This window comes from Anolis carolinensis, chromosome 5 (genome assembly GCF_035594765.1).
Source record: "Anolis carolinensis isolate JA03-04 chromosome 5, rAnoCar3.1.pri, whole genome shotgun sequence".
NCBI classification, from domain to species: domain Eukaryota; kingdom Metazoa; phylum Chordata; class Lepidosauria; order Squamata; family Dactyloidae; genus Anolis; species Anolis carolinensis.
The window spans coordinates 206,798,989-206,819,723 of NC_085845.1; the positions used below are offsets into that span (position 1 = coordinate 206,798,989).

Consider the following 20,735-nt stretch of genomic DNA (forward strand, 5'->3'; position numbering starts at 1 on the left):
TATCCCCAAAACATAACATTCAAGGCGTCCACGTGTGCCGTCAAGCGCAGCCCAAAACTCCGAGCTGGATTAGCGAAGTCCGCAGCGGAGGTGAGAAATGGGACCGGGGATAGTGTGGGGTGATCCGAGTCAGGCATGGTTCTCGTTATCCCGTCGCTGCGAGTGTCATTTTAGAGACCCCAACGAGTGCCCCCTCCTTCCTTCCTGTCCCTCTCCCTCCTGGCAGGGGGGCCGTGGGGCGTGAACCAGCGCGGGGGCGTGTTCGTGGCGGGCGCGCCCCTCCCGGAGGCCACGCGGCGGAGGATGGCGCTGCTGGCCGCCCTCGGGGAGAGCCCCTCCCGCATCGCCCGGCGCCTCAAGGTCAGCGCGGGGCAGGGGGCGGGGAGGGAGGGGGAGGGAGGGGCGGGAGGGGCTCCGGGGACCGCGCCCGCCCTCACCCCCTCGCCGTCCCCTGGGCGTTCAGGTCTCGGAGGGCAGCGTGAGCCAGATCCTGGGCCGCTTCCGCCGGACGGGGTCCCTGCAGCCCCGGGCGCTCCGAGGGGGGCGCCCCCGCTCCTCCGCCGCCGCCGCCCCCGCCCTCGCCGCCCTCCTCGCCGCCCCCGGCGCCCCGACCCGACCCTCCGCCCCGGACCTGCGACGGCGCCTCCGCGAAGAAGGCCTCTGCCCCGACGAAGCGGCGCTGCCCAGCGTAAGTAGGGAGGGGGAAGGGGAGGGGGTCCCTCTCTTGCGGACTAGGGGGGGGGGTGTTTGGGGAGCTGCTCTCCAACAGCCAAAGGCTCAAACTCGGCCAGAAGTGTGGAAGCCCCCGGCCCCGCTCCCTCCCGAGTGGCGGGCTGCAGGGAAGGGTATTTCCACGCCATCGCATTAGACGTCACAAAATCCGACCACGTTCCCTGGTTTGAAAGTGTTGTTTTCTGTCTAATGGTGTCGTCCTTACTTTGCAAGTAGCGGTGATGTCCGAGAAATTCCATTTTCCTGCCTGGCGGAGGGTGGTCCTATCATTTCCTTCATCCAGACCAGGCATAGAAATGCATTCTGGGTAGGAAAGGTCTTGGAGCTCACTAGCTTACTAATCTCATCTTCTAAAGGGTAAAAAGCCCATGCGGCTGCATTCTGCCGAGGGAGGGGCCCAATGTGCACCCTCCTCGCAGGGAGAAAGAAAGGCGAATGGCCGCAGGGCCAGCCCAGGGCAGCAAAACTTTAAATGGAAGTTGCCTCATAGGATTCCATTGCTACATCATCAAAGGGGGGGGGGGAGTGGCTGGCAGGAGGGAGAAAGAGAAAGCCCTTTTGGGAAACATGCATAAGAATGTGGGGGAGGGATCCCTCAGCTTTCTGGCCTGGCTCCTCGTTGAGGACCGGACCCTTGATGGCACAAGAGACTTGTGCACTTCAAGGATGAGACTTTATTTCTTCCCCACCATCTCCCCCAGGGACTGGGATGGGCTTACAAAGAGCACACAAAGATGCTAACCACGAAATACATAATACAGCAGAGTCTCACTTATCCAACATAAACCGGCTGGCAGAACATTGGATAAGCGAAAATGTTGGATAATAAGGAGGGATTAAGAAAAAAGCCCATTAAACATAAAATTACATTATGATTTTACACATTAAGCACCAAAACATCATGTTTTACAAGAAATTGACAGAAAAAGCAGTTCAGTACACAGTAATGTTATGTAGTAATTACTGTGTTTACGAATTTAGCACCAAAGTATTGCAACATTGACAACAAAAACATTGACAAGGCTGACTGCGTTGGATAATACAGAACACTGGATAAGCGAAACTTGGATAAGTGAGACTCTATTGTACATAATTTCCCTGAATGAAAATAGGCCATTCCAAACCTTTCAGTGTGCAAACCTTTAAACGACCACAAAGATCAACTTTGGGCAGTTTAAATAAACTTTCTTCCCGTGAGGAAATAATGACCTTGAGAACCCAGGAGCCAAACGCTTCGTGTCAGGGAGTGCAATGGGGAAGAGAGGAAGGAGCAGGGGGGGGGGGCGGGGGCGGGGGGGGGGGCGAAGCAGGCCTGGTGGGGGTCACGAGGCCCCAGGGAGGGCGGGGCCTGGGACCCAGGGCTCCCTCCTCCTCGCCCTCCCCCTCCTCCTCCCGCCTCTCTCTCCCTCCCTCCCCAGGTCTCCTCCATCCGCCGCCTCCTCCGGAGCCTGGAGAGCGGCGCCCCGGTCCCGGTCCCGCGGGGCCCCCCGCCTCCTCCTGCGTCGGAAGGTGAGGGAGGGGCCCCGAGTGGGAGGGTCTGGGGGCGGGGCTTGCCCGGCGGAATGTCTCACGCCCCGCCCCTTTGCCTGGCAGGAGGTGGAGGGGGCGCCCCCCGGCCCCCCCGCCGGAGCAAGACGGCCTTCTCCCCGCGGCAGCGCCGGGCCCTCGAGGCGGGTGAGTGAGCGAGCGAGCGAGCGAGCGAGAGAGAGAGAGAGAGAGAGAGAGAGCGGGGCGCAGGCGGGCGCCTGGACGGCAACCTCCGAGCAGGCCTGTAGCCAGGATTTTGCTCCGGGAGGGGCTGGGATTTTGGTTGGGGGGGGGGGGGCTGAGTCTGAGCGGGAGAGGGTCTACCCTAGCAAACCTTTTGCATCATTGTCCCAATATCCCCATTCATATGGGATAATATATGGAGCATGGGGATCAGATCATGATATGAATAAACATAACAGTTTAAATAATAAATGTAAGGCCTTCTCAAGAACCACCTTGAGAATTTCGGGGGGGGGGGGCAGAAGCCCCTCAAGCCCCCCTCCCTGGCTACATGCTTGCCTCCGAGGGTGTCCCTGTTCCTCGAAGGGGCTTCTTCCTCCCGCAGCCTTCCAGCGCGGCCCCTACCCGGAGGCGTCCGCGCGAGCGAAGCTGGCCCAGGAGGCGGGGCTGCCCCTCCCCGCCGTCACCGTGAGTCGCCCTCCCCCTCCCCCTCCCCCCGGGCCCTGGGCCTCGACTGCCCCTCCCCCGCTGACCCCTCTCCTCCCCCCAGGCCTGGTTCTCCAACCGGAGGGCTCGACGGCGGAGGGAAGCCCAGGCCGCCCTGGACCCCGAGGACCCCGGTAAGGGTAAGGAAGGCCCACGGGGGGGGGGGGGGAGGGGGCGACACACCTGAGCGGGAAGGGAACCGGGGCATGTTCACCACCCGTCGCATCCGGTTCTCTTGCTATTCTGTTTTACAGCCAGATACAGGGCCGTAGAGAGAGAAAAAATTTCGGGAGTGGTTTTGAACATTTCGGGGTGGGTTGAACCCCTGACCCACCCGCCCCCCGGGTTCAGACCTGTCAATATCTGCTTGAGATAGTGCCTGGAGGGACTCTTAATTTTTTGCGTCTCATAGACTTTGCATGGGGATTTGGTTAACCAGTTAAAATCCATGAGTAAACCAAGTTTTTTTTTAACTGAAAAATTTGGGGGGGGGGGTTGAACCCCTAACCACCACCACCACCACCACCATCCCGGCTACAGGTCTGGCCAGCTATATACAGTAGAGTCTCACTTATCCAACCTAAATGGGCCGGCAGAACCTTGGATAAGCGAATATCTTGGTTAATAAGGAGGGATTAAACATCAAATTAGGTTATGGTTTTACAAATTAAGCACCAAAACATCATGTTAGACAACAAATCTGACAGAAAAAGTAGTTCAACGCGTTAGTAATGTTATGTTGTAATTACTGTATTTATGAATTTAGCACCAAAATATCACAATACATATTGAAAGCATTGACTACAAAAATGCCTTGGATAATCCAGAACCTTGGATAAATGAGTCTTGGATAAGTGAGACTCTACTGTATATATTTTAAGGTGGGGGTGCAGTGAAAGGCCATCACAGGCAAACTTCGGCTCTCTAGGTGTTCTGGACTTCAACTCCCACAATTCCTAAAAGCCTCAAATCATAGAGTTGGAAGAGACCTGGTGGGCCACCCAGTCCACCCCCAAACTGCTAAGAAGCAGGAAAATCGCCTCCAAAGCACCCCCGGCAGATGGCCATCCAGCCTGTTTCAAAGCCCCCAAAGAAGGAGCCTCCCTCCACCACACTCCCGCTTGGGCAGAGAGTTCCACTGCTGAACAGCTCTCTCTCACACACACACAGCCAGAAGTTCTTCCTCATGTTCAGGTGGAATCTCTTTCCTTTCCTGTCGTTTGAAGCCTTTCTTTCCTTTCCTTTCCTTTCTTGAGGGGGGAGAAGGGGGGGCCTGTTAGGAACTGGGGGAGTGGGAAGTCCAAAACACCTGGAGGGAGGGCCAGAGTGGGCCCAGGCCTGGTAGTAGAGCACCTGTGCCAACACTTGGCGACTGGGAATCTTTAGCGCAGGTTCAGTGAGCTGGCCTTCCCCTGAACCAAGTGGAGCCAAGGAGCGTTGCTTCCTGCATTAAAGCGGAAAGCAGGCTGCACTGTGGACACTCGGTGGGGCTGGGGTCTCCATCACCACAGGGAGGGGGAGGGGAGCCCGCTCGGGGGTCTTCCTGCCAGAATGCCCCCTCACCCCGCCCCCTTCTTGCTCTCCCCCAGGAGGGGGTCTCTGCTCCGGCTCCTCCTGCTGCTTCTGGTCCGGAGAGGAAGTGGCCGTGCCACCGTGCCCCTGCTGCCCCCCCCCCCCCGACGGAAGGAAGCCCCCCCTGCCTTGACCTCTGCCCTGCAAGTTGGGGCCTTCAATGACTGACTGTGAACCTCGTGGTGTGTGGGGGGCGGTGTATTTTATTCTCTCTCTCTCTCTTCCTGGGGCGTCTCCTTCCTTCCTTCCTTCCTTCCTTCCTTCTTCGTGTCCTTCCTCCTAGAATTCCCAGAGGCATTGGTGGGGGTCGTGGGCGTCTGCGCAGAGGGCCCCCCGGTGGTCCCCCCGCACGTACAGCCCGTTGGGGGCCAGGAGGGCCAGGCGGTGGGGGCCGCGCAGCTCCAGGCAGAAGTTCAGGGCCGCGCGCCCCCCGCAGAACAGCGCCCCCTCCGCGCCCAGGCCCCAGAAGCCCTTCCCGCGGCCTGAGAGGGGGGGAGAGAGGGAGAGAGGGGGGGTGAGTGCCTCTGGGGCCAGGCCACGCCCCTCCCACCCCAACCCCCGCCCCCGCCCCCGCCCCCCGCCTCTTACTGCGGAGGTGGTAGACGCCCCTGGCGCAGGGGAGCAGCTCCACCACGTCGGGCTCCAGGAGGTCCCCGCGGAGGGGCGGCAGCAGGAGGCCCCGCTTCGGGGGGGAGGAGGGGGGCGAGGGGGGCCCCCGGCTGCCCACGAAGCCCCTCGCCCCGCGCAGCACCACGAAGGGCCGGTCGGCCAGGCGCAGCCAGAACTCCTCTCTGGGGCCTGCGAGGGAGGGAGGGAGGAAGCGAGGAGGAGGGAGGGAGGGGGCACGTGGGGACGCCCCCCGAGGGAAGAGCCCCCCCCCCGCCCCGCCCGCACACTCACCTGGCTCGGCGGCGGTGGCGCGCACCCTCCCGCGGGGCCCCGTGCCCAGGAAGCGCCCGTCGGCGGCGCGCAGGAAGACGGTCCCGCAGAGCCAGAGCGCGCGGAAGAGGGTCGCCGGGTCCCGCGCCTCGCCGTCCGCCCTCACCGCCCCGGAGCCCCGCTGCAGGCCACGGAGGGAGCGGGGGGGGGGGGGGAGAAAGGAGGCACATTTGAGGGGAGGGAGGGAGGGAGGGAGCCCAGTCGCGCACTCGGTCTGGGAGAAGAAGGGCCTCCCCGCCCTCGCGCGCCCGCTCACTGCGCCCTCCGCAGGCCAGCGGCACCTCCCAGGGTTGAGCTACACCCGTGCCTCTCAACCTGGCGGTCAGGACCCCGGGGGGGGGGGTCGCGAGGGGGTGCCAAAGGGGTCACAGAAAACACATATTTCTGATGGTCTTGGGCTAAAGATCTCTCCGCCTGCCCTTTTTGGAAACACATGGCGAATCCTCCCACCAAAAGCCCTCCTGCTGCTGTGACTGGATGCAGGGAGAACCACAATTACCATCATGTTGGGTCAGTTCTCTCTCCCCCCCCCCAAAAAAAAACCCCCCCTCCACCAGTATTCAAAGTTGGTCATATTGGGTATTTGTCCCAAGCTTGGTCCAGATCCATCATTGTTTGGAGTCCACAGTGCTCTCTGGATGTAGGTGAACTACAACTCCCAAACTTAAGGCCAATGCCCACCAAACCCTTCCAGTATATCCTGCTGGTCAAGGGAGTTCTGTGTGCCAAGTTTGGTTCAATTCTATTGTGGGGTCGGCCCTAACTCTCTTATATAGAAATGCAGTTCAAGACAGTCTTTTGTAACTTTGAAGAAGGATGGGCCTCTGTGCTGGTCAAAACAGCAGAACGGTGAGAGAAGGACAAAGAAGCAGAGAAGGAAAAAGCTTGCCCACACATGCTTAGAAACTTTAGAAATGAAAGGGCCAAGTTGCAGCTCAGTGGTGCGGCACTTTCATTGCCAACCTCACCGATGTTTGTCCAAATAAATCTGTTAGGGATTACTGTGAATTTTTCAGGCTTTATGGCCATGTTCTGGTAGCATTCTCTCCTGGCGTTTGATCTGTTGGGGAACTAATAATCATAATGGCGTGTCTGTATGTCCTGTCTTTCCTCTCTTCCTTCTCATCAGTTTTATGATTACCCCCCCACCCCCCAATTAACATTTGCATGGGTCTTTGAGCATCTTCTAGAAAGGTGGTTGACAATCCTTTTGAAGTTAAAAGTTGTAAAAGAGGGGTCCCCTTTGTTCCCCTGTCTCTCTCTCTCTCTGTGTGCTCTCTTAGTTTGAGTTCTGCTCCAGTTCAGGTCCAGTTGTGTCGTTTGCAGGCAGCATGGCCTGCTTTTTGGGCCTATGCTCAAGCCGAGAAATCTACCTTTTGTTCTTTATCCTTTTTGGAATGTACTTTTGATATACTGCAATGAAGTTACCTGTACCTGTGTGATCCTTTGCACAAGCTTTCATGAGTAAACTGTTTTATGACATCAACCAGTTGATGTGGTGTTTTTGATTTGGCACACTGAATACATTTTGGTTGTGTGCATGTGTGCGAGTGCTGTGATTAACTGCTTTGATAAGCTTAACTCTGCCAGTTCCTTTTTTAAAAAGCAAACTCTCCTAAGTTTATACTGTCACAATGAAATATGGTGTATGGTTTGAATGGAATTGTATGAAAGATGAATGAATGAGAACTAATACTGTATATACTCGAGTATAAGCCTAGTTTTTCAGCCCTTTTTTAAGACTGAAAAAGCCCCCCTCGGCTTATACTCGGGTGAGGGTCCTGGTTGGCTTATATTTGGGTCAGCTCATACTCCAGAATATATGGTACATTTATTATTTTTCTCTGTTATTATTGGTATTATTACATTTATTATTTGTCTCTATTATTGTTGCTACTATTACATTTATTTTACTCCATTTTATTATTATTATTAATACATTTATTATTTCACTCTGATCTTCTTCTTCTTATTATTGCATTTATTATTTTACTCTATTTATTATTACATGTATTATTTTCCTGTATTTATTATTATTAGTATTACATGTATTATTTTACTCTATTATTATTAAAAGGATACATAATCACATTTAATACATGATGTAATACAATATAATAATAATAATACACTATTATAATTGTATATTTATAGTACATGTAATATTACTAATAATATTACAATACACTGTTATAGTACAATATAGCAATATATAATGCTTTTATTGTGCTGTGTTAATAATATAATATATTGTATGTAAATATAACTTCTAAGCCGCCCTGAGTCCACTTCGGGGTGAGAAGGGCGGGATATAAATGTTGCTAATAAATAAAGAAATAAAGAAAGACATTTACATTGAAGAACATGAGAATAATGATTTGATCTGAGTTGGACAGTCTTATCTTAAATTTGAGCTTTATGTAAATATTCAAAAACATTTAACCTACTGATGCATCAATTAATGTAATTGTATTGGTATCTATTTTTATTTTTGAAATTTGCCACCCTTGGCTTATACTAGAGTCAAAGTTTTCCCAGATTTTTGTGGTAAAGTTAGGTGCCTCAGTTTATAATTTTGGAGACACCATTCTAAACATATTGAGGCCTGGAAAACAACTAGACTCATGGACTGTAATTAAAAGTTGCCAAACTGCTGACATTGATGAACTGTTGACAATGATCACCTGTTGAACTTTTGGGGAGAAACAATGTGTTTACATTAATCAGAGACAATGGCTCTTTAAGTTCAGGAAATGTTTGCAAGGTATCCTTATGTTAAGTAGGAAGTCAACCCAGAGCTGCTTGTGTTTAGGAACACCAATTACATAGAATCAGCATCTGCCAGGAAGGAAGAGATGAAGCCAGGAGGTTTCAGGCCAGAAAAATATCTATCATCCATTTGCAGCCTTTTGGAACAACATCATCAGAAATGTCTATCTTCTTCTATATATATAAAAGGGCGATGAAATTTCGGCCTAGGACAAAACAACAAAACTACACATCCCAGAAACACTAAACTTGGCAACACAACCATTCATCCATGCCTCTATGTTCATACAACAAAAAGAAAAGAAAAATGAAGTCCTAATTAGAGGGAGAGGAATAATTGTTTTTTATCCAGTTGCTGCCAGTTAGAAGGCTAAGCTCTGCCCACTTGGTCTCCTAGCAACCTACTCAGCCCAACAGATGGCCACCCAGCCTCTTAATAATAATAATAATAATAATAATAATAATAATAATAATAATAATAATAATAATAATAAAATAATACAATCCTAAGGTTAGCAGATACCCCTAAGGATCATCCAGTTCAACTTCCTTATATCATGCAGGAGGACACAATCCAACCACTCCTCACAGATGGCCATCCAATATCTGCACAATAATAATACACATCGAATCATAGCATCAGACAGTTAGGAGACACCCCTAAAGGCCATCCAGTCCAATCCAATTCTGCCATGCAGGACACAATCCAAACACTCCCAACAGATGGCCACCAGCCTCTCAATACTACTACTACTGCTACTACTACTACTACTAATAATAATAACAACAAAAACATCATAATACAATCCTAAGGTTTGGAGTGACCCCTAAGGATCATCCAGATCAACTTCCTTCTACCACGCAGGAGGACACAATCCAAGCACTCCTGACAGATGGCCATCCAGTGTTATGATTGAGCCTCATGGCTCTGTTACTGACAGACGTGGGCGTAAGACTCCTCGAGAGTCAGATACTCTCGAGGAGCGAGAGAGAAAAAGACTGCGAGACATATTTGCAGCACCATCTGACGAGGAGTCTTTCGAAGGGTTTACGGAGAGAATGGAGGAGGGGCTGGTTAGCTCAGAGGAGGATGAGATGGATTGGACTCGGGTAAGGGAGGAAGTGGGTGCCACTGGCCATGATGGGACAGAAGATGAATGGGGACCTTCAGGATTAGACCCATGGTTTAGCTGGAGGGATGGGACGGGATCCACAGCTGGAGATGCTGTTGGGCGTAGTCAGAGGTGTTCCAGCTCTGACGAGGAAAGTGATGAGGAAACGCCCGGGTTAAGGAGGACAGCTGACAGTGATGAAGATTTGTAACTGGCATAAAATGGGGCTTGGGAGCAATTGCAAATTGCGTTGGGCAAGGTAATCTGGGCAAACGCTTGGGATCCGTGTGTGTGTGGGACGCTTCCCTGAAGACTTGTGTGCTTTCCTGTGCTGTGACGTAAGTTGATTGGAATCCAGGGTCAGACGGCGGGAGGGATTGTGTGGGCATTTGTTTGTGCAAACCTGTGCTTACTCTTATTAGCTTGACCTTCCGTCGTCTTCTTGACGGACGCCATCTCCTGCTTTGAGAACTCGGACTGAACTGACCACGGCTTGTCTTCCCCCCCTTCTTGGACTTGGAAAAACTACAAACGTCTGCTTCTGGCTTTGATCTACGGAACGGAACTGGTCTACTCAACTGCTACAATCCTTGGCTGTTTTACTCGTGTTGGAGATCCTGTCTGCTGTGTGTGTGGGGGAGCGACGCAAGTTACTCTAAGCACAGTGTTGGCAGCAGAGAGGAATCTGCTGCCAATTAGTTGCATTCTTTGTATCTTTTGTTCCTTGGCTTTCGTTTCGTTTATACCCAGGCTGACGCAAGCAGTTTGTTTTTACCCGGATTAAACTCCGGTTTAATCCGGTTTATCTTTTGAACATTTACTTTTGCCCCTTTTTGCTCCTAAAGGCAAAAACTGCCTGGCCCTTGTGTTTTACGGGCATTTTTGAGTTCTGTAATCTAATAAACTCTGTTACTTTGAATCTTGTGGCGTTCTGTCCTTGACAGATTGCCCAACGCCATAAAAAGTTTATTGCAGCAATAAACCCGTCAGGAAGACGATGGATGAGTTAAGGGCCAAAGTAGACCAATTGCAAACGGCTTTTACCGTTAGCCAAACAGCTCAGGCTGTGAAAGGACATGTTTTGACTCCTGAACGCTTTGACGGAACCAGGTGCAAGTTGCCAACCTTTTTGGCACAAGTGGAGCTTTATTTTTCTCAGCTCAGTGCTCATGCTTTTCCTACAGACACTAGCAAGGTGGCCTTTATTTTGAGTTTGTTGACCGGTCCCGCAGGACAATGGGCCACTAATTTAATTTTGGGAAATGACCCAGTCAAGGACAATTTGAATAATTTCAAAAAGTTGTTAACTGATACTTTTGGGGATCCTCTCCGCACGGAGAACGCTGGGTGGGCTCTGTATCGGTTGAAACAGGGAAAGGGGACTGTTTTGGATTACTTAAATAAGTTTAACCTGTATCGCCACCAGCTGGATTGGGGGGAAAATGCATTCATGCTTTTATTTACTGCCGGGTTAAGTGATATGCTCCAGGATGAATTAGCACGCTTGGAGCCGGCTGAAAGCTGGGACGCCTTAGTAGCTAAGGTGCTGCGTTTAGACGCAAGGTTCGAGGCTCGTAAACACTCAAAAGCAATGTGTGCGCCACCCATGCATGTAACCAGGGCACCTGTGGTGATGGGGGAAGAGCCCATGGAGCTTGGGGTCTTTAAAAAGCTGTCTACAGAGGAAAAGAGCCGTAGGAGGCAGCTGGGCTTGTGTTTGTACTGTGGGAATGCTGGGCATTTTGCCAAAAATTGTAATGTGAAACCTTCCCAGCTTTCGGGAAAAGGCCAGCCCTAGTGCGACGTGAGTCCAACGCACTAGGGCTCCTCAAGCAGTCAACTGAGGGGAGGAAGCATGTTTTCGTACCCATTACATTATCTGTTGGGGGAAGGGAACTTGTTTCTACTTTGGCACTGCTGGACTCAGGGGCTACGGTCTCCTATGTAGATATTGAGTTTGCTAAGAAGCATGGCATTCCTAGAGTGCGCAAGGCATGCGACGTGTGGGTGGAAGGAGCAGATGGGAGACTGCTGGAGACTGGGGTGGTTAACCATGAAACCTCAGCAGTAACGTGGGAGGTGCAGGGAGTAACGGGAACGTTTGTGTGGGATATTACGAGCTTGCCTAGATATGATGTGATCCTGGGGATGGATTGGCTAGCTGTAGTAAACCCACATGTAGATTGGGCAACACGTAAAGTGATCTTAAAGAGGCAGGACTGTTGCACTCTAAATGTTACTCATTCTGATATGGAGGGAGTGCCTGCTGAGTATGGGGAGTTCTCTGATGTATTTTGTAAAAGAGAAGCGGACAAATTACCACCGCACAGGCCATATGATTGCGCCATCAAGTTGGCAGAAGGTGCGAAACTGCCAGCAGGGAGGCTGTATGCCTTGACTGTACCGGAAAGGCAAGCTTTGCGGGAGTTTCTAGATGAAAATTTAGCCAAGGGGTTTATTCGCCCATCTAGTTCTCCAACTGCGGCACCGGTATTCTTTGTAGCCAAAAAGACTGGGGAACTTAGGTTGGTCTGTGACTATCGGATCCTAAACAAATACACCATTCGGGATAGGTACCCGCTCCCTTTAATCTCGGAATTGTTATCAAGGGTGCAAGGGGCTAAGGTCTTTACCAAGCTTGACCTGCGGGGGGCCTATAACTTAATCCGTATACGGGAAGGGGATGAATGGAAGACGGCATTTAACACGTGTTTCGGATGCCACGAGTTCCGAGTCATGCCTTTTGGGCTTTGTAATGCTCCTGCGGTATTCCAGAGGTTCATGAACGATGTGTTCAGGGACCTAATTGACCAATTTTTAGTGATTTATTTGGATGATATCTTGATTTTTTCTAAGGACGAGAAAGAACATCGTCAACATGTCAAGCAGGTTCTGCACCGACTGCGGGCTAATGGGCTTTTCGCCAAGGCTTCCAAGTGCGTCTTTCATGTGCCTGAAGTGGAGTTCCTAGGTCATGTAGTGTCAGGTAGGGAACTTAAAATGGACCCACATAAGGTTGACGCCGTCAACTCATGGCAGGAGCTGAAGACTAAGAAGGATGTACAAAGGTTCTTGGGTTTCGCTAATTACTACCGGGAGTTTATTCCGAATTTTGCAAAGCTCACGGTACCTTTGACGCAGCTTCTGCGCAAGAAACAGCCATTTGTGTGGGGGCGGGAAGCTCACGAGGCGTTTCTACAACTAAAGTCTAGTTTTCAATCGGACAACATACTAACCCATCCTGATGTTGACAGACCGTTCGTGGTAGAAGCGGACGCTTCTAGCTACGCGTTGGGGGCTGTATTGTCTCAGAAGGATTCCTCAGGGACCTTGCGTCCCTGTGGATTTTACTCGCGGCAACTAACACCCTTCGAGCAGAACTATACCATATGGGAGAAGGAGTTGTTGGCGATTAAGGTGGCGTTTGAGGTGTGGCGGCACTGGCTTGAAGGGGCACGGCACCAGATCGTGGTCAGATCTGATCACAAGAACTTAGAGCACTTGCAAACAGCAAAGAAGTTAAACCAGCGTCAAATCCGCTGGGCTTTGTTTTTCTCCAGGTTTAACTTCAAGGTACAGTTCGTGGAGGGGAAGGCAAACTTGCGGGCCGATGCTTTATCCCGCAAGCCGGAATTTAAGACCAATGAGCAGGTAGTATGTCAGACCATCTTGCCTACTGCCTCTCTGTGTGTTGTAGATAATGAGCTTGGGTTACATGACCAGATCCTTGAGGCTCAGAAGGATGATGTGTGGACTCAGGAGCAACTGATGCTGCTCTCTGCAGGTAACCGTACCATACTGCCGCATCTCCAGGATCAAGACGGGGTATTGGTGCGTAGGGGGCAGGTTTACGTACCAGTAGGGACCCTCAGGTTGGAGGTGATTAGAGCCCACCATGACGAACCCATGGCTGGGCACTTTGGCAGGTTCAAGACCGTACAGCTTATCACCAGGAGCTACTGGTGGCCAAAGATGCGGCAAGACATTCTGCGCTTTTGTGACAGCTGCGCCGTTTGTCAGCAGAGTAAGACGCCTGTTGGGCGCCCTAGAGGGTTGTTATCGTCTTTACCTGTTCCGGAGAGGCCATGGCAAATCATTTCCATGGATTTTATTTCAGATTTGCCTAAGTCTGGGGGTTATACTTGTATTTGGGTGGTGGTGGATTTATTTAGTAAACTGGCTCATTTTATTCCTTGTTCAACCATTCCGGCGGCCCCTACGTTGGCCTTACTATTTACAAAGCACATCTATCGTTTGCACGGAGCACCCGAGGTGATTATTTCAGATAGGGCTCCGCAATTTGTGTCACGCTTTTGGAAACACTTCCATGAGTGTTTGGGGACTAAGTTAAACGTGTCTTCAGCTTTCCATCCGCAAACGGATGGACAGTCGGAACGGGTTAATGGGCTCTTAGAGCAGTATCTGCGTTGTTTTTGTTTAGATCAACCCACGGCTTGGGTAAAGTGGTTACCGGTGGCGGAATTTGCTTACAATAATGCGGTGCACACGTCTAGTCAGCATACGCCATTTGAGCTAACTTATGGTTTTCACCCACGGGGAGGTGTGGCGCCGTCGACCAATGTGGTCTCTTCGGACCCTGTGTACCGCTCTTCGGAAATGGCTGCATTGCATGATGTTGCCCGTCGCTTACTGTTGGAAGCTAAGGCAACGCAGAAGACTCAGGCTGACCGCCACAGGCAGGCAGGGGAGGAGTTGGAAGAAGGGGATTTGGTGTGGTTATCTTCCAAACATATTAAACAGGCTGGGGGAAAGTTTGCGCCTCGGTATTTGGGTCCCTTTCCTATCGTTAAAAAGATTTCTTCTGTTGCGTTTCGTTTGCGTTTACCGTCTAGTTTAAAGGTCCATCCAGTCTTTCATCGTTCACTGTTGAAACTTGATACCTCTAGTCGTCGTGGTGCTATAGCGGAGGGTATCACTGCCACTTCTCCGCCATCGGGGGAGGAGGCCTTTGTGAGAGGGGATAGTGTTATGATTGAGCCTCATGGCTCTGTTACTGACAGACGTGGGCGTAAGACTCCTCGAGAGTCAGATACTCTCGAGGAGCGAGAGAGAAAAAGACTGCGAGACATATTTGCAGCACCATCTGACGAGGAGTCTTTCGAAGGGTTTACGGAGAGAATGGAGGAGGGGCTGGTTAGCTCAGAGGAGGATGAGATGGATTGGACTCGGGTAAGGGAGGAATTGGGGGCCACTGGCCATGATGGGGCAGAAGATGAATGGGGACCTTCAGGATTAGACCCATGGCTTAGCTGGAGGGATGGGACGGGATCCACAGCTGGAGATGCTGTTGGGCGTAGTCAGAGGTGTTCCAGCTCTGACGAGGAAAGTGATGAGGAAACGCCCGGGTTAAGGAGGACAGCTGACAGTGATGAAGATTTGTAACTGGCATAAAATGGGGCTTGGGAGCAATTGCAAATTGCGTTGGGCAAGGTAATCTGGGCAAACGCTTGGGATCCGTGTGTGTGTGGGACGCTTCCCTGAAGACTTGTGTGCTTTCCTGTGCTGTGACGTAAGTTGATTGGAATCCAGGGTCAGACGGCGGGAGGGATTGTGTGGGCATTTGTTTGTGCAAACCTGTGCTTACTCTTATTAGCTTGACCTTCCGTCGTCTTCTTGACGGACGCCATCTCCTGCTTTGAGAACTCGGACTGAACTGACCACGGCTTGTCTTCCCCCCCTTCTTGGACTTGGAAAAACTACAAACGTCTGCTTCTGGCTTTGATCTACGGAACGGAACTGGTCTACTCAACTGCTACAATCCTTGGCTGTTTTACTCGTGTTGGAGATCCTGTCTGCTGTGTGTGTGGGGGAGCGACGCAAGTTACTCTAAGCACAGTGTTGGCAGCAGAGAGGAATCTGCTGCCAATTAGTTGCATTCTTTGTATCTTTTGTTCCTTGGCTTTCGTTTCGTTTATACCCAGGCTGACGCAAGCAGTTTGTTTTTACCCGGATTAAACTCCGGTTTAATCCGGTTTATCTTTTGAACATTTACTTTTGCCCCTTTTTGCTCCTAAAGGCAAAAACTGCCTGGCCCTTGTGTTTTACGGGCATTTTTGAGTTCTGTAATCTAATAAACTCTGTTACTTTGAATCTTGTGGCGTTCTGTCCTTGACATCCAGCCTCAACAAGTTCTCACCAACACCACCAGACAACGCCACAACAACGCGTGGCTGGGCACAGCTAGTTCTATATATATAAAAATGTTTATTATTATTATTATTATTATTTATTAAACTTTATTTGTACCCTGCTAGCATCTCCCGAAGGACTCGATGCGGCTTACAAAGGCCAAGGCCTCAACACACAATATAATAATACAAAACAAAAGACAAATTAAAAACAATTAAAACAGTATAAACAACAAGCAATAAACAATACGCTAAAACACAATAAAACATATAAAAATGTTCTGACCATTTCTAATTTAAACAGCGAAACTACACACCCAAAACCCACGAAACTTGACCACAAAAGACATTGTCATCCCCACTGTGTTTAGACATCAAAAAAACAAGAAAAGTAAAGTCCGAATTAGAGGGAGAAGAATCATTGTTTTTTCCCATTGCTGCCAGTTAGAAGGCTAAACTCCGCCCACTTTGTTTCCTAGCAACCCACTCAGCCATTTAATGGCACCCAGGGCCGCTTCAATCAGGCCTCTTCCACACTGCCTATAAAATACAGATGATCTGACTTGAACTGGATTATATGGCAGTGTAGACTCAAGGCCTGTGACTAAAGTAATCTTCAGAGGCCTTCAACAACACATTTTGATCTCCTCACCTCTTAAGTGTCTAATTGGATAGAGACCAATTCCTACCGCCTGTTAGGAATGGTGGGAATTGAAGTCCAGAACACCTGGAGGAGGGTTGAAGTTGGCCCAAAACTGCTGGATGGGGTTGGCTGCCTTTGAAAGGGACGCACCTGGGCCAGGTACTTCTGGTGCGGCCCCCGCAGGCGCAGGGTCTCCCCATCGAGGTCGGCCTCCAGCAGGAAGGAGCCCAAAGGAGTGGCATTTCGGGACCCGGCATACACGTCACCACCTGTGAAGACCAGAAGGGGCATGGGCAAACTCAGTCCCTCCGGGTGTTTTGGACTGCAACTCCCACCCTTCCTCACAGCCTCAGGCCCCTTCCTTTTCCCCCTCAGCCGCTTTAGCGCAGTCCAAAACAGGCCCAGTGAGCCCATCCTTCCCAAAGGAGACTCGCCTTGGAGGACGGAGAGGAAGCGGGCGGCGGCGGGGCTGCGGAGGGCGACGCGGGGCGGGAGGCGCTGCACCTGGAACCACTCCTGCTCCTCCCCTCCCTCCCCGACGGCGTCGTCGGGGTCTGCGGGGCGGAGGAGTCCGCGGGGCCCCTGCGGGAAGAGCGGGCGCCCGCGCTGGTCCGAGAGCGCGGCCCACCCGCCGGGGCGCAGGCGCAGGAGCAGCGCGGTCTTGCTCGACGGCTGCGAGGCCAGGCGCCCCTCGCGGGACACGAAGCGCCGCCTGCAGGCCTCCAGGTGCACGCAGGCGCCGCCCCTTGCGCGCCGGACCAAGAAGCCGCACTGGGGTCCCTCGGGCTCGTCGGCGTCGACCCAGACGCGGCAGAGTTCGGGATCGGCGCGCGCATAGCGGCCCCGGGGCGGGTGGAAGAGGCAGGCCAAGGCCGGGGCGGCCAGGCGCGGGAGCCAGAGGCCTCGCGGCGAAGGCGGGCACGCCACGCAGAAGACGTCCTCGCCGTCCGACTCCAGGAAGCGGCCCCCGCCTCCGCCGCCTTCGCCTTCGCCGGCCTCGCACAAGCTCCAGGCCCCGCTCGCGTGCGCCTCCACCACGAAGAGCGTGCCCTCCCCCGGCAGCGGCGACGTCCGCACCGCTCCGCCTGCCTCTGCCACCAGGGGGCGCCCCCCGGGCCCACGCAGGCACGCCCACCACCGGGGAGGCCCCGCCCCCGGCCCCGCCGCCTCCGGCACCGCCTCCAGCAGCCACGTCTAAACAAGGGGGGGAAGAGAGCGCGTCCATACAGCACGAACACCCAATGTTTCAGTTAAGTTACTGTTGGGTTATCTAGCAATCATGCCTGCCTTTTCAATGTGGGATGGTTTATGTAGTTTGTTTGGTTGTTGCTTAAGGAGCCCCGGTGGCTCAGTGTGTTAAAGCACTCAGCTGCTGAACTTGCAGACTGAAAGGTCCCAGGTTCAAACCCCAGGAGCGGCGTGAGCACCCGCTGTTAGCTCCAGCTCCTGCCAACCTAGCAGTTCGAAAACATGCCAATGTGAGTAGATCAATAGGTACCGCTCCGGCAGGAAGGTAATGGCGCTCCATGCAGTCATGCCCATGGCCACATGACCTTGGAGGTGTCTACGGACAATGCCGGCTCTTCGGCTTAGAAATGGAGATGAGCACCAACCCCCAGAGTCAGACATGACTGGACTTAAGGTCAGGGGAAAACCTTACCCTTGTTTGTTGCTTAGTAACCTGTGAAGTGGGAAATTTATTTATTTATTTATTTATTTACAGGATTTATATTCCGCCCTTCTCACCCCGAAGGGGACTCAGGGCGGATCACATTACACATATAGGCAAACATTCAATGCCTTTTGACACAGGACAAAGACAAACAACATAGCTCCGAGCGGGCCTCGAACTTATGACCTCCTGGTCAGTGATTCATTGCAGTTAATTGCAACTGGTTTGCTCTCCCGTCTGCGCCACAGCCCTGGGAAAGGGGAGTATACTTCATGGAGACATACAGGAAGTTACATACACCTTTAGAATTTGGGGTATATAAGGGGAGACTTTCTTTTGTTCTCTCTCTTGATCCTAATATACAAAATATCTACACAAACACAAGATGGTCTATGCATAAAGAAAATATAATGTCCAAATTGGATACATAGTATTATTAAAGTTCCCCATACAAAGCTCAATTCGGTAGTACCAGACAAAATGAAAAGCAGCAACAGCTCTAACACAAAAGTTATCTAAGTCTGATATTGTTTCCAATGTATATAGACTTCAGGGATACATAGTCACTGAAAATATCTTCCAAACGAAGTAAACAGACGGTTGGTCATGTTGCTGTATACAGAATGAAGAAAATAATGATGGAGCACCGCTCTCAAAAAAGTCCAAATAAAGTCCCAAATAAAGTCCCAAGTCTCCAGGGGTTCCCGGGGGGGGGGGGGGGGTCCCCTTCTTCAGGAGTTGGTATAATCAGCAACAATGAACTTATATCCAAACTTCTAACTTCCATGATGCTAAGAGATATGTAGTATCCTGATGGAGATAGGCCCTGCATGATCCTGGCCTACTATATTTTGTATCTTGAACTATATTCTTTGGAACTAAGATGTTTTACCTGTATGACCATCATCATACAAGATTGTGAGTAAACATACTTTTACTATTTTACTTTTGGTGTCTCTGATGTTTATTTTATGCGCATGACTCTTTAAAGGGAAAGGGAGGCTGGCTATTTTGCTTTTCCTTACCTCTGCTCACATAAACCCCTAGTCTTCTGTGTTTTTTGCTACTCTGCAGCAATATCTAACCACATTGGTATCGTAATAATAACAGGTTATGAACATATTTTCTAATAATTATTCTGTCCATGCTGCTAGCTGTGAAAGAGTTAATCATTGGAACATTATGGAGCATGTGTACAACAGAGAAGGAAGTTCAATCTCACAACAACCGGGAGGCTGGGCACTGAATTAATGAGCTGATAAGGGACAATTTATATGTAGTTGCCTCCATTGTGATCGCTCTCTCTTCTGTCGTGACCATGCTAACAGGACGGGCTGGGCTTTAGCTCAGCAGGCTAATCACCAATAATAATAATAATAATAATAATAATAATAATAATACAACTTTATTTATACCCCACCACCATCTCCCCACGGGGACTTGGGGCAGCTCACATGGGGCAAGGCCCGACCAGCACAATTTACAAAAACAACAGCATTATTACATTGAACAATATATACAAAAATTAAAACAAAGTAAGACAATAAAACAAGAGTTAATACAGCAGTAATAATATCAATCAACCACCAAGTACAATTCAGTTGACTTCAGCAGCAATATAAAAATATCATCATCAGTCAAAATACCCAAATAAAAGGGACCTAATAAAATCCAGGATAGAGTTATAATGCAAGCTGCAGTAAATCTTGCCAACCGGAAAGCTGAGAATTCGTAGCCCGGGTCAGGGTGAGCTCCTGATCTTTAGCCCAAGTTCTGCCTACCAAGCAATTCAAAAACAAATGTGAGTAGATAAATAGGAACTGCATTAAAATGGGAAGGTATTATTTAGGCTCAGCATTTTGATCAGAAAAAAGGAGGAAGTTTATGAACAAAGAAAGCTCTTTGGCAGGGAGGTGGAGTGACAGCACCTCCCAGGGGCCGGAATTGAACACAGCCTCCAAAGATGCCGAAAGATTGGAAAAGCCTATATAATACTTGTATCTGTTGTCTGTCTTGTCACTGTTATAATCAGCATTGAATGTTTGCCGTGTATATGTATGTTCTATGATCCATCCTGAGTCCCCTTTGGGGTGAGACGGGCGAAATGTAAGGCGAAGGTTTCCCCTGATGTGAAGTCCAGTCGTGTCTGACTCTGGGGGTTGGAGCTCTCCTCCATCTCTAGGCTGAAGAGGCGGCGTTGTCCGTAGGCACCTCCAAGGCCATATGGCCACTGGCAGGACTGCATGGAGCGCCCTTACCTTCCTGCCGGAGTGGTACCTATTGATCTACTCACATTTGCATGATTTCGAACTGCGAGGTTGGCAGAAGCTGGGGCTAACAGCGGGAGCTCACCCTGCTCCCTGGATTTGAACCTGCGACCTTTTGGTCAACAAGTTCAGGAGCTCACTGGTTAAACCCGCTGCGCCACTTGGGGGGGGGCTCCTTAAATAAAAATAAATGAAAATAAATAATAATAAGTAAGTGTTATTGGAAGGGATGAAATGTCAATAAAGACCAGGAGTGGTTTGAGAGAGAGAGAGAGAGAGAGAGAGAGAGAGAGGAGGGTGCTGGGGGCGAATGGCAAGGCAGTCAGCCCTTGGGCGAGGGAGTGGCAGGGGCAGAGGGGAGGGGTCCCGGGGGCGTGGCCGCGGGGGGCGTGGCTTCTCTCTCTCTCCTCCCCCCCCCCCCGCGGAGGCACCTGCTTCCACCCGAGGGCGGTGCCGGAGACGTCGACGCCGCCGCCGAAGCGCTCTCCGGTCAGGAAGCCCCCCGTCCAGTCCACCAGCCCCACCTCCATGGCGCCTGGAGGGAGGACGGAGGGAGGGGAGGGAGACGCCCCTCCCTCACGAGGCCCCGCCCCCAGCCTTTGTGACGCCCCCCGCCCGCTCTGGGCTCCCTTTCCCGCCCCCTCCTCCCTTCCCTGGGAAGCACAGGCCGGGGGGACATCTGTC

At 51.2% G+C, this 20,735-nt stretch overlaps 2 protein-coding genes across 3 annotated transcripts; one reads left to right on the plus strand and one right to left on the minus strand.

The window, feature by feature from the left end:
- Positions 1-467: 467 nt before the first annotated feature.
- Positions 468-4,668, plus strand: LOC134299724 (transcription initiation factor TFIID subunit 4-like). Of its 2 annotated transcripts, none has more exons than XM_062983466.1 (2): positions 468-3,062; positions 4,518-4,668. In XM_062983466.1, exons 1-2 carry the CDS (start codon positions 1,984-1,986, stop codon positions 4,666-4,668), a joined length of 1,230 nt encoding a protein of 409 aa, XP_062839536.1. In that variant the 5' UTR covers positions 468-1,983. The 2 variants fall into 2 exon arrangements, with proteins under 2 accessions (XP_062839536.1, XP_062839537.1); XM_062983467.1 differs by having other exon boundaries at positions 468-3,068; positions 4,518-4,662.
- Positions 3,658-20,581, minus strand: fscn3 (fascin actin-bundling protein 3). The gene is made up of 6 exons (XM_062982755.1): positions 20,483-20,581; positions 16,547-17,306; positions 16,263-16,381; positions 5,401-5,560; positions 5,089-5,298; positions 3,658-4,982 (listed from the first exon to the last, which is right to left on the minus strand). Exons 1-6 carry the CDS (start codon positions 20,579-20,581, stop codon positions 4,780-4,782), a joined length of 1,551 nt encoding a protein of 516 aa, XP_062838825.1. The 3' UTR covers positions 3,658-4,779.
- Positions 20,582-20,735: the final 154 nt, after the last annotated feature.

Excerpts from the sequence above, each read along its gene's own strand:
- LOC134299724 (XM_062983466.1), top strand. The coding sequence starts at position 1,984 with ATGGGGAAGAGAGGAAGGAGCAGGGGGGGGGGGCGGGGGCGGGGGGGG. Across the intron at positions 3,063-4,517 it reads CCTGGACCCCGAGGACCCCG|GAGGGGGTCTCTGCTCCGGC; the intron begins GTAAGGGTAAGG and ends GCTCTCCCCCAG.
- fscn3 (XM_062982755.1), bottom strand. The coding sequence starts at position 20,581 with ATGGAGGTGGGGCTGGTGGACTGGACGGGGGGCTTCCTGACCGGAGAG. Across the intron at positions 5,299-5,400 it reads CGCCACCGCCGCCGAGCCAG|GCCCCAGAGAGGAGTTCTGG; the intron begins GTGAGTGTGCGG and ends CCTCCCTCGCAG. Across the intron at positions 4,983-5,088 it reads GGGCGTCTACCACCTCCGCA|GCCGCGGGAAGGGCTTCTGG; the intron begins GTAAGAGGCGGG and ends CCCCCCTCTCAG.